This window comes from Pimephales promelas, chromosome 23, assembly GCF_988280905.1.
Source record: "Pimephales promelas chromosome 23, fPimPro1.hap1.1, whole genome shotgun sequence".
Classification (NCBI taxonomy): domain Eukaryota; kingdom Metazoa; phylum Chordata; class Actinopteri; order Cypriniformes; family Leuciscidae; genus Pimephales; species Pimephales promelas.
The window spans coordinates 1,870,702-1,883,742 of record NC_142791.1 but is presented as its reverse complement, the minus strand read 5'-3'; the positions used below and the strand labels follow the sequence as shown (position 1 = coordinate 1,883,742).

The window sequence follows — 13,041 nt, the reverse complement described above, 5'->3', positions numbered from 1 at the left end:
ACTGAGGAACATATTGCACCCCTGAATGTAAAAAATAAATTGTATTTTGCATAAAGACTATTTTTAGGGCCACATTGCACTGAAACAATTAAGCATATTTCTCAATCACTCATTACTGTAATGCATCTGCATGTTTGGATTTTTAGATTTTAAAATTAAGATAATATATGATAGTATAATTATTTTATCTACACCAACATAAACATTGCAGTATTTATTATAAATGAATTATCCATGCACATTATTATTTTTAATTCATGTGCACTCATAATGTTTAACCAAAATCACTTCCCCTCCCTCTTGCAACGTTATCTCTTCTTTTCTCTGACAACCTGTCACTCACATAAGATCGACCAATAGCAAACCACAAACATCCAATCAATTCCCCATCGACAAAATCAAGTCATGCAGGCTACATTTCTTTCTTATTATATTTCATAACAGGGAAGAGAAGTCCATCACAACTTTCATGCTGACTTTTAATATTAAATTAAAACAAATACTAACATGATATATAAATCCTTTACCGCTTAAATAATATATATTCAATATTGATCTCAAAATGATTTGGAAACATCACTATCACTGTATACTGTATATGCAACAGTCTGGTTTTGATTGTTCTAATGTGTTGCATGAGTGACTTGAGTATGCACTGGTTTGATGGAGTTCTCTGACAATTAACAGTCACACTGGGGTAGGGATGTTGGACATTAGCGGAAATGTGCGGTTAGGGTTAATGCTGAGTGTTTGTGGAGAGATCGGGTTGATCTGAAGTGAGCAGAATGGAGAATGAGCTATTAGAGGAACCAGAAAGAGGGCACAGTCACTACTGATCCATCAGGCAGAAAGCCATTCACATGCTGCCAATACACACACTTTAATGTGACAGGCATTGAACAAATGCATAATTGATGCACTTTACAAACAATGCACATGTGATGCAAACTCGCACACAATTACACAGAACTAGAGTGCATGTAAAAAACACGTCAATCGAAAAACACAAGTTCAGGACAAATTTGTTGTTGTTGTTGTTTTTTTTTTTTGCTGTTGTTTTTTTTGCATTAAATTAATGAGAAAAGCGTGCTTTATTATTTCTGCTACCTATAAAATGATTAGAATAATTAATATTTAAAAAAAATAAATCTCTTATGCTCACCAAACTGCATTAATTTAATCAAAGACACAGTAGAAAAAGATTACTATTGTGAAATATTAAATACAATTTTTTTTTTACTATTTTAATATATTTTTAAAACTCTAATTGTGATGACAAAGCTGAATTTTCAGCATTATTACTCCAGTCTTCAGTGTGAAAGTGTCTTTCAGAAATCATTCTAATATAGTGATTTAGTGCATTTTTTTCAGGACTCTTTGAATGATATCTTTATTCAAAATAATAACATTTATTTGAAATATCAATCTTTTTTTTTGTGTGTGTGCTTATTCACCTGCCCTGAGTTTGAAAAAAAGTGCTATATAAATTCAATTTATTATTATTATTATTTTGTAACATTAAAAATCAAATAGCAATCTTTTGTAAGATTATACATTTCTGTACTGTCATTTTTGATCAATTTATCACATCTTTGCTGGATAAAAGCATTCTTTTTTTTTTTCTTTTTTTTGAATGATAGTGAATCATTCTTTCCACAAAAAATATTAAGAATCAAAAACTGTTTTCAGCATTGATAGAAATATCTAATGGATCATGTGACACTGAAGACTGGAGTAATGGCTGCTGAAAATTCAGCTTTGTCATCACAGGAATACATTACATTTTAAAAATATATTCAAATAGAAAATATATTCTTTAAGATTGTTGCAATATTTATGTATTTTGGTCAAATAAATGCTGCCTTCAGTGCCTTGATAAGCCCAAAAACATTACAAAATCTTAATTCCAAACTTTTGACCAAGTGCATATAGAAAATGTTTGTTTTGTTTTGTTGGGTCAAATTGTCTATTGTCTATGCAAAAGCTTAATGGTCCTAGGATTTACACAATGCTTTACTTCCATAGTGAGTAATTCCAGATAATATTTGGTGTCCTATCTGCTAAAAAGCATCTCTCTTACTTTCTGGCTACAGCACGAGTGACAGACATGGTGACACTTTGCCAACTGTGATACTCCAGACAGTCAGCCTCAGGATAAAGTAATGCACCCGGCCGAGATGCCCATTTGGAACATGATAGCTCATACAGTATCTGTTGTACACCACAAACCGGCTTACCATAGGTTGACAAGCACAATTAGAGCACTTTGTCAGGTACCCACTGAATAAAATAATCATGGTGCATCACTTGATAACAGCTATCACTTAGACTATAGCCCTTCTGATGCATACATTTTTGATGATTACGATGATGCTTCTCAGTCTAGAGTTGATCTAATGCTGAGTTAATGTGGAATTTTAAAGTATAGATCAGTAATACATTTCATGTGGCTAAAGGGTGGAGGATGGGTTTCTGTAATAAAATACCGCAAAATTGAATTATCTCCAAGCGTTAAAAGCTACATGCACCACTTGACTGGAGAAAATGACTAAATGCTGAGTGCTGAACTCGAGTAACCTTTGGGGACTTATCCAGTGACCACATCCCTTCTTTAGCAGGAGCCAGCAGCTTCAGCTTTATCCCCAAAATGATCCTTCTTTTATGCCCCTTAACACCTAAATGTTTATTTATTACTGTCTGTATGATTGTGCCAGTAAAGCTATTTTACCATGTCATAGCAAACCTGGACATTTCCTCATCACTATTAAACAATGACCCACTGTGGTTGAAAATGTTCTCCAAAAATACTCTTCAGAGACCAATTTTAAGACAGTCAGCAAAATTTGCAATGGGTTGAAAAAGGATTTACCTGCCAGCAGATTGTCCCCCACAGACAGATAAAGATGGAGTAACATTAGACCCTGTAGACAGCTGGGGTTCATTTAGATTGGATTGCAGCGGCCACACTGTGAACAGAAAATCAAAGATGACTTTACAAACGAATTGGTATTGTGCTCATGTGTTAAAGCTGAGACAAAACTTCATAGTGAGACCCACTAATCTAAGTTTTTCCCACTATTTCTATATGTTATCAAACTCGACTTATTGGTTAATTTCAATATAATAAATAACAAAAATAAAATAAAAATCTCGATCCCAGTTATAAGCGTCAATATTACTTGGCACAGAACAAGTCACTTTGGATTCGTAGCAGTCCATGAGCAAAACTGAGCAGGGTTAATGCATCAATGCATAGGGATTAGTAAAACTCTATTCATGAATGAATAGCCTAAAGGAGTGGTCACGGTATGTTGTTAAGCATAAAAAATCACTTTCAATCCTGCAGAAATGTTTTGTTGTTGGCTGTGGACTAGAATACAACGGGCAGACGAGACAGCCAGAGGGTTCAAAAGCAGAATTTTTTTGTTTTGTACATTCATTATTTTTTCAGTTTGTTATTTCAGATGTTATGTCATGTGAATCGTAGATGGAAGCATTCTTGTTATGGAAGACCTGTGGGCAGAGTTTGCTCAAAGTCAATAGTCTGGATCCTTCCATGTCCCTGACATCTACATAGAAAGTGGAAGCAAACATAATGAGATTTAAAATAACCTTAAGTTGTTTCAAGAAATTATTTTTTTTTTAAATCTTTTGAAATTTTTTCATAAGGTTTAATTGATTTAGTTTATTCCTGTGCATTATTCCAACATTATTGAATTTACTGTACTGACACATGAGAACTGAACTAAGCTGGGTGATGACATCACTGTTTTCAGATGAAATTACAAAACTACTTTAATGATGATCTTTACAACAGAAATGAATCTACACTGAGCAGACTTCAGCTGAACACTGTTTTCTTTTAGAGCTGCCGAAATGAACTCTGTTCGTATCATTGAATCCTGTTCATCCGTTCATCACTGTAAAGCTATCACGAATAAAAGGTGACTGGACTTTATCTCTTTTTTAGATTATTTTATACAGTACTTTGAGTGTGAGAATTACTTTTTGCTTTATTAAATTAAATGTATTGTCATCATTATTATAGTTGTTTTCTTATTCTATCCCAAAAAAAAGTTGGTGTCACATATCAGTAGAAAATAAAAAAATGTGTATACCAGCAAAACTATACTCAAACCCTTTTTTGCACATATACTTTGTACAAGTTTTAGTTCTAAAGCTAAAAACAATGACTTTTCAATAGGCCTACTACTAAACTACAGATGTGAATACCTCCCAAATATATAGGCTATATTGATAGAAAATTAGAAGAGTACTATTTCTTTATTTTTACATCCCTGTTTGGTGCCCCTCTAAAATGCTTTTGGACACCGTCTTCACATTAGGTTCATTCAGTGTTGTTCACTCTGTCATAAGTGAAAAACTACACGGCTCTGTGTATCTCTCTCATTGAGGGAAGTGGGCGAGGTTTTGCTCACCTCAGGGATGCTGTTAGACAGCACTTGATCGCATTTGTAGTGTAGGCGTCGTCGGGGGAGCTGCTGGAAGAGAACATGCTGCCGGGCTGAACACTCTCTGGCCTCGCGGAGTGCTTTCCTCGGTGGCTGAAACGGTTTCCCGAAGCGAAGTGAATCCGAACTACGAAGAGAATTTATGCGGCTGTTAAACCTGCCCGTTTTGGAATGACAGACAAAATGGAAATCAAACGAAAACAACTTCTATCAAAGCGATGTCATTTTACCTTGGGGCTGATGTGTTTGTTTTTGTCTGCTGACGCTTATGAATGTCCAGATACCTGCTACTGTGAGAACCGAACCGTGACCTGTGTGGGCACGGAACAGATCAAACTACCTCTCGAACTGCCGAGAAGGACCCAAACCTTAACTTTGAGCGGAAAAAATATCTCCGTTTTAACCGAGAGAGCGTTTTCGGCCAACGGGACAGGTGTGGATTTGCTCGCGCTGTCATTGGAAGACAACAACATAGAGGAGATTAAAAGTTGTGCGTTTTGTGGACTCCCCGGACTTCTTTCCTTAGAATTGAGTTACAACCGTTTAATGGTTGTGACTCCAGATGCTTTTAATGAGTTGGGGCAGCTGCGTTATCTTTACCTCAGGAACACCTTAATGGCTTCGGGCGCGCGCCAATTACGAAGCGCGCTCTCAACGGACAGCTTGTCTAATCTTCAGACACTGGACCTGTCTGGAAACCGTTTGAAAGCAATTCCTCTTTCTGGGTTTGGTAACCTCAATTTAACCACATTAATACTGACAAATAATTCCATCGCCACCTTGGATAAACACGATTTACAAAAATTTAATGAATTCAAAGAAATAAGTGTTCACTTATCACAGAACCCGTTCGAGTGCAAATGTGACAAACTGAAGGATTTTTATGATTGGCTTAAGAATAGCCACCAATGCGTAGACTTGGAAACCCTGAAATGTGCGCAACCCGAAGAGAAGAAGGATAAACCTCTGGTGAACGTATGCAAACCACAAGACTTGGGTTCTTATGTGCTTCTCGGCATTGTGCTAGCCCTCATCGGAGTTGTGTTCCTCATGGTGTTGTACTTGAACAGGCGAGGCATTAAGAGGTGGCTAAATAACATTAGAGAGGCCTGCCGGGATCAAATGGAGGTGTACCATTACAGATATGAACAGGACTCCGATCCGAGACTAGCAAACGTTGCCGTTTAAGCGGAACCACGTGACACTGTTTCCTTGAACTTTACTGACACACTATGGCAATGAAACTGGAGGAACTGTGGCTTTTTGTCTGTCAGCTTCGAATAAGCTGACCGATTAAACTTTAAACAAATAAACTAACTTTATTGCTGTCTCGTTTTAAATGTTACGCCCTATGGAGGGCGTTGAAATGAGACACAGCATGTTTTATGATAATAATGGACCTGGAATTTCAATAACTCATCTCGGACTCATGGGCGTGTCCAAATTTATGTATTTATTGTCCAATACTATGTTGTTGAAAACGAAAATGCCCCCCAAACTGCCTGTAACTGTCAATAGAAGGGGATGGGTTTTTGCTAGTTAAAAATACCATTGAGATGAATGGGAGTGCTAATGGATGGCTTTCTTAGATATTATAGATCTCATTGAAAATAGCAAATCATGGTTCAAGACTGTGACAAACTGACCCCTGTTGGCATTTTTTTCATTAGCGAAAAATTTGTTTCAACTTTAAAGACAGGAAAGAAAACAGGGCTTGTTAAGCGATTTCATTGCTGAAGTGTTCATTTGTATGAGGCTATGGAATGCAGGCGGTTTAGCTGTAAATACATTTATTAGTTTCTAAAAATAATACTAAGACTTAAATAACAATCCCAAATAATATAGAAAAGTGCAGGATATAACCTTAATGCTTCCCTCAATGCAGTTACTTACTGAATCAAACAGTAAATGTAAGCAGCATACAAAATATACAATAATTTCCCTTATAATACTAAATAACTATAGGTATTAATGAAGTACAAATGCAAAATGTTCAGATTTTGTGACATAGTATGAGAATGTTTAAGTACATTATGGTGAAAGTATATGCACTAACAGTATGCACTTCCTGGAGAACTGCTTGAATTGTTCTTATTTTTTATTTATTTATGTTTTACCCCATGTAACCTTCTGTACAGTGCCAATTTCAGACACTCTTGGTGTCGAGTGTGAGACACAATGACATGAGTCCTTTTTTTCTTGGCTATGTTTAATCTTTTTGTTAATGGAGATTTGACTGCAAAAGATGTACAATTCTACAACCTTCTTCAAATCTTTCAATTACTGTGATACAGCTCAGATACACTTGTGATGAAATTACAATATAGAGCAGTAACATAATACCATTTTATAAAGAAATGACTTGCATCCTCAATACAACTCAAGATATCCTCAATGAAAGCTCTTTGTGTGTGTGTCTGTGTTTATGGGTCTCATTTTGTGTTTACAAGAAACATTCTGGATTTGTATCCTTCCACAGTTGTTTCATTTTTGATATTTTTAGGTCAAACCGTTCTTGTCTGTCAGTCGTATAATGCAGGTCTATGGTCACCACCTCAAAGAGCATGCACTGAGAAGTCCAAATTAAACATGATTTAATGACTCGTAAATGTAAGTACACATTGATGGCCTAAGACACGAAACGAGCGGTTTGTGTGAGAAAACGAACAGTATTTATATAGTTTTTACTCGCGCATGTACATGGTTTACACAGAGATTTCGGAAGCGTTACCTCTCACTGTGAACATCTAAACATATTTAGATACAGGAAATCGCAATGGAAGATGATTTCGATATATAAACAGATGTTAATTTTTTTCTCTCGAAAACCACGCAAGAAATCACTTCCGGCACTTTCCGGCGCTTGCGCAGACCAAAGCGCCCGTGCCCTCAGATCAGTTGGACGTGGCTGTGGTTACAAGAGGTAAAAACTATATAAATACTGTTCGTTTTCTCACACAAACCGCTCGTTTTGTGTCTTAGGCCATCAATGTGTACTTACATTTACGAGTCATTAAATCATGTTTAATTTGGACTTCTCTGTGCATGCTCTTTGAGGTGGTGACCATTGACCTGCATTATATGACAGACAGAGCACGGTTTGACCTAAAAATATAAAAATTGAAACTACTGCGGAAACAAAGACACCTACATCTTGGATGCCCTTGAGGTAAGATAAAACATATCAAAAATTAATTTCAAAGTGAACTATCCCTTTAAGAGATTGACAGTTTCATCTACTGTATATAAGAAGCTGTACTGTACACTTTTAAATGCAATACAATGTATGTGTATACACTTTTTTATGAGAACCTCAATCTCTCTTTAAACCTACTATGAGGCTATCTCTCCCCAATACTGATGATAGTTGGAGATAATTTGCTGCTAATAAAAGAACAGAGGCATTGGCTGAAGACAAATCTTTGACATAATTATAGCTGGTATTAATTTCATCAGGGTCATCATAACTATAAGGGGAGGATGTCCTATAAATCCTGGGTCTGGCTCCTCAGCTGCTTCATTTACCCAGGTTTAATTACAAGGTTCCTTATGATTGGGTGTTTGATTTTAAACACAAGGTCAGTCGTACACCATCACAACCCCTGATATAAATCCTGTGGGTACTGAACAAAAAAATGAATGTCCTGTGTAAATCCATTTCCTTCCAGTTAGCCTGAAACATTTTTTAATATAAAGTTTGTGTTATTAATGTTCACTTCATTGCCTCTTATATGCTTCAGTGGTTTCTGTATCCTGTGTAATACGAATATTAGAGAATTGGAGTTATTTTAAGCATTAGTTTTCAGAATGATGGAGACTTTTCTAGTTAGTTCTCAACCTTCACTTCGAATTGACGATAGATTCGTGAGCCAATGAGGTTTGTGTACAGTTTTTTTTTCTTTTCCTATGACGTGCTTATGTAAAACGTTTTTGAGTGGATAAAACGTACTGTGTAACTCTTTTAGTTTATCCTTAGCTAAAAACACTTAATTCTTTCAAAAATATATGTGCTCATTAATGTATATTTACTTCGTTCAAGTAATAAAGTATTTTCGTGAGTGAATAATATGCCATTGAAAATACATACGAGTAAGGGCTTCTATTATCGGTCGCCATGTTGCCCCTCCATCTTGAAAGTACATTAGCCAAAGAGGGACATACCCGTTAATTCAAGCTTCGCCTTTCGCGTTTATGTTTGAGTTAACACTCATGGGCGAGCTCGAACTGGAAGCCATGTTAATCTTGGACTACATTGGCCACCGTAGGAGTTAAAACGAAATCGGAATTGAGAGGAACAGAAACTAATATTCCCTGGATGGTCATATACCTTTTTCACCGCTAGATGGGGGTAAAAATCACACAGTGTAGCTATTTATATTATTGTATATTCTATTATTGCAATATTTAATATCAATTATTTATCCATGCATATTTTTTAAATTAATGTGCCCTCGTAATCTTTAATTAAAATAATCTTCCCCTTTCTCTTGCAGAGACATCTCTTCTCTGATGACGTGTTTATTGGTTTGAGTAAATGGGTGTTTTTTATTTTTATTTTGAGACAATTTTTTTATAGCTTCTGCAAGATATTTTTTTTAAATGTAACTTGAAAATAATGGCAAGATTTTAAGAAAAACATTAATTTTGAGGAAATATATATATATATATATATATTTGATTATTTTCAGAAAATAGAGTTTTAAGTGTTCTCAGAATATTGCAAAACTAGTGGTGCTGATTTTGTCCAAGAAAGCTGGAGGTGTTAATATATGTGCTGATGGCTTCATTTCAAGTCTTACAATAATGAAAAAAAGATTCTGCCTCGGCATCATTCAGAAGATGAATCTTCTTTACCACCCTGATTTTATTTCACACACACACACATATATTAATCTCACACGACCTACTCCAGACCCCGGTCTCTCAGCATCTTAGTCACTCTCTGTGTGTAAAGAATTAGGCCTCTGACTCAGAGTCCATTCCCCCTGTGAGTGAAAATCCAAATGACTTTGTCCAATTCACTGACTTTCTAAAATTGAGGAAACCGTCAAATATTTATGCCAACCGCAGCAAAAAAAAAAAAAAAAAGAGCAAGAGATAACGGATGAGACCCGTTTAAATAGGCTATTTTCTCTTATAATGGCTTTTGTGCTCCTCTGGTCTTGTGTCAACTCATTTCTATAGTGCCGGGACAACCCATTACCACTCTATACTATCTTTTATGTACAAGGAACACATTAGCATATGTGCCGGCCAAGCAACTATTTTCAATAGACTTTTTTCAGGAGTTAACTTTCACGGACTCCTGAAATATAGCAATTGATTTAATGTGATTTTGCCTCAAATAATAATGAATACATTATACATTTTTAAATTAAATGTGGAACTCAATAAATAAAAATAATAATATATGTAAATGCTTTTATAATAAAGTGTGAATTAATGTGCATTTATAGTAAATGCAGTGATGTAGATCTGTTTACTTGTATCATTAGCATGATCATGCGTTAAGTACTTACTAATTATTGGGTGAATCGTCAACATATTATCATGGACACATTATTTAAAAAGGGTTTTGCTCCAAGGATCTGATTAAGACTCATTAAAATCCATCTTGAGTTTGCGGAAAGGGACTCTTGAAAAACTGTGGTGGCTCATTAACCCACAGAAAATGATAAAATATAAGTGGAATGTGGATGGAAATTGATAAAACAAATATTTCATCAGCAATCATATGGCAAAAGCAGCTTTCAAACAAAATAGATTTGAAGGTTTTGACAGGCTCTTGTCAGTTTGATATCTACCTGGAGCTTCTCTCAAAACAAAATCCAGGTGGTGGAAGATGATACACATGATGTATTTGATGCAGCATCTCATTAATACACACTCGCCATGCATCACTGCAGCCAACTCTCTATATTTCAATAATCATTATGGAATACGTATATGGTTACATATGGAAACGTACACTCAATAAATCTTGTTCATAATCGGGGGCTTTGTTTTTAATTTCTTTTTTTCATTTACGATGATGTCTTTTTGAGTTTGGGAAGATCAATTAGCTCGCTCTGAGGACAACATGTTTACATTGTGTCTCCACTAAGGTCATTACCTCTTACCCTCACGAGATGAGAGCAGCTTGGGGCTAATTAGGACAGAAATCATTCACACATACAAGACCTGATTTGTTTGTTGTCTCAGATTTGCTTTAATAAGACAGGCGAATGAGTCACTTTGTCAATGTTGTCTTTATTTAGAGACAATTAAGGTGTTTGGGAGTCATTGGGTTGTTAATGAGTTATTTCTCCTTTCGGGTTGTCATTTCTTTATACAGTGTGTGGCTAAAGCTTTTGCAAGGATATTTTCTGACTGCATTTTTGTAATATTTGTAAAGACAAACAGTGATCATTCTGTTAACTTCTTGTCTTGTCTTGTCTGACCAAACATTCTGGAAATGAACATTATTTTATCTGGAGAGGTTGTGACCACTCGAAACACCTTGAGTTAAGACATTTGATCAATCCAAAAGCCCCTGACAGTGGATTTTTTGATTAAAATGAATTGTGATTAGCATGTGTTATCAAATTATAAGTTTCCTTAATTATGCAGAGGTAAAGAACTGTGAAAATTATGTTTATTTTACTCCCCAATTTAAGATGTCTACCTGGATGTTTGTTCATGAAGCAATGAGATTCTCAAATGAAACACGGTGAAAATGGCAGCAGCTATCTTTAAATGTAATTATTGAAGGAAAGAAATATTGAAAGAAAGTACATTTCACGACTGATTTCCAAGTAGAACTTCTAGCAATCAAGCTGTTTCTCAGTCTTTCTCCATCACTTTCACATCTGGTTTCCCTGAAGGATGTAGGATTGTATTTCTAAGTTAAATACGTATACCATATATAGGCCTACAGGTATACCAACTAGAGCAAGTTGGATTTTTCCAAACTATCGGTATCGGCAGTTATAATGGCCGATAAATGAATATTTCAAAAATAAAATAAAAACGGACAAAACACGCTTGAACCATGTCATGAGTGTTGGAGTTGTATAGTTTGTCCACCAGAGGGCGCTCTACACCGTTCCTGTTGGCAACACTCGTTGAGTTGGTCACGAGACATACATTGCTTAAATCACAATTAAAAGAACATCCCCATCAACTCTCTTAACTCAAATAAGCAGGACAAAATTTGTGACTATCATGTCCAGTTTTGCTGATGTTAAATAAGCCGAGAGTGAAACGGAATTAGCTAGTAATATGCTAACTACGTTACGTTGTTCCAGTGTAGTTGACTGAGTGTCCTTTTAACTTTTGACAATATGACTGAAGTATTTCTTTAATAGCGCGTGACAGTTATAGCAATGGGACGTATCATCTCTCCTTGGCCTGTTATATTGAAAATGTATATTTTACAATTTGCAGTATGACGTTATCCTTTGCTAAATTATGGCTCATCATAGACTAGCTAACCATAAAGCTAGCTAATGCCACTATCATCAGTCTGTTCTGTTGTGACAATAAAAGAAACAAGTTTCTTTTTAAAATGTATTATCATATTATTTTAGTTAAAACTCATAAATAACTACAAATAACTAATGTTAGAGAAATCTGTTAATGTTTTGTCGTGCGTTTCTGAAAAAAATAAATAAATAAAAAATAATATCGGTCGATATATATCAGAATATCGGATTTTAAAACCAAAAAATATTCGTATCGGTATCGGCCTTCAAAATCATTTATCGGTCGGGCTCTAATACCAACAGTAAAGCATGGTGATGTACTGTGTGGCAAGTCTGAAAATGGCAGTCCACGGACAGTCATCACACCTGATTTGAAGAGGATTTGCCAAGAAGAGTGTGAGAAACCCCTCAAATCCAGGTGTGCATAGCTTATCACATTACTGTAATCCCTGCCAAAAGTGCTTCAACTATGTACTGAGTTGAGGGTTTGAAAACTTACAATATAAGACATTTTTGGGGCTTTTGTTTGTTTATTTTTCATAAATTGCAAAGCTACAAATCAGGGTTTCCCTTTAAATGTAACATTTGTTTTAATTGATGATATCTTTGCATCATCCCACATCATTTGGGATAATGCAAAGATATCATTATAGAAAAGTTGTTGTTGCAAAAATGAACGCAAAAACAAACTAATTGGTTATACCACATTAGTATACCATAATCTCACATTAGTGAAGCAAAAAAACACTAATGAATGTCTTTTCTCTCAAGGCTATTTAAGATACCCAAGAATCTCTCCTGTTTAATGACATCCCTGGAGGACAAATTGGACAATATATTACCCATAAAAGATTACCAAGATTCACAGTGATCCAGAACTGTGAAGCTGAGGCAAAAGACTGCGTCAGTGCGGTCTGCATTATCTACAAACCAGCAACATTGCATGTAAGACAATCATTGTAACATTCTTGTTTCTGAATTTGATAAAGGCTTACATCACCAAATAACATATTAAAGGTGCATTGTTTGTGACTATTTCTCACAGGAATCTGGCTGGTTTCCCATCCACTGAAAGCAAATCACGTCAAGCTAAAGGAAGGACGGCC

At 35.5% G+C, this 13,041-nt stretch overlaps 1 protein-coding gene across 1 annotated transcript; it reads left to right on the top strand.

Annotated features, from left to right (window-relative positions):
- Positions 1 to 4,445: 4,445 nt before the first annotated feature.
- On the top strand, positions 4,446 to 6,919 carry tpbgl (trophoblast glycoprotein like). Its single transcript, XM_039675892.2, has one exon. It carries the CDS (start codon positions 4,644 to 4,646, stop codon positions 5,658 to 5,660), a length of 1,017 nt encoding a protein of 338 aa, XP_039531826.2. The 5' UTR covers positions 4,446 to 4,643; the 3' UTR covers positions 5,661 to 6,919.
- Positions 6,920 to 13,041: the final 6,122 nt, after the last annotated feature.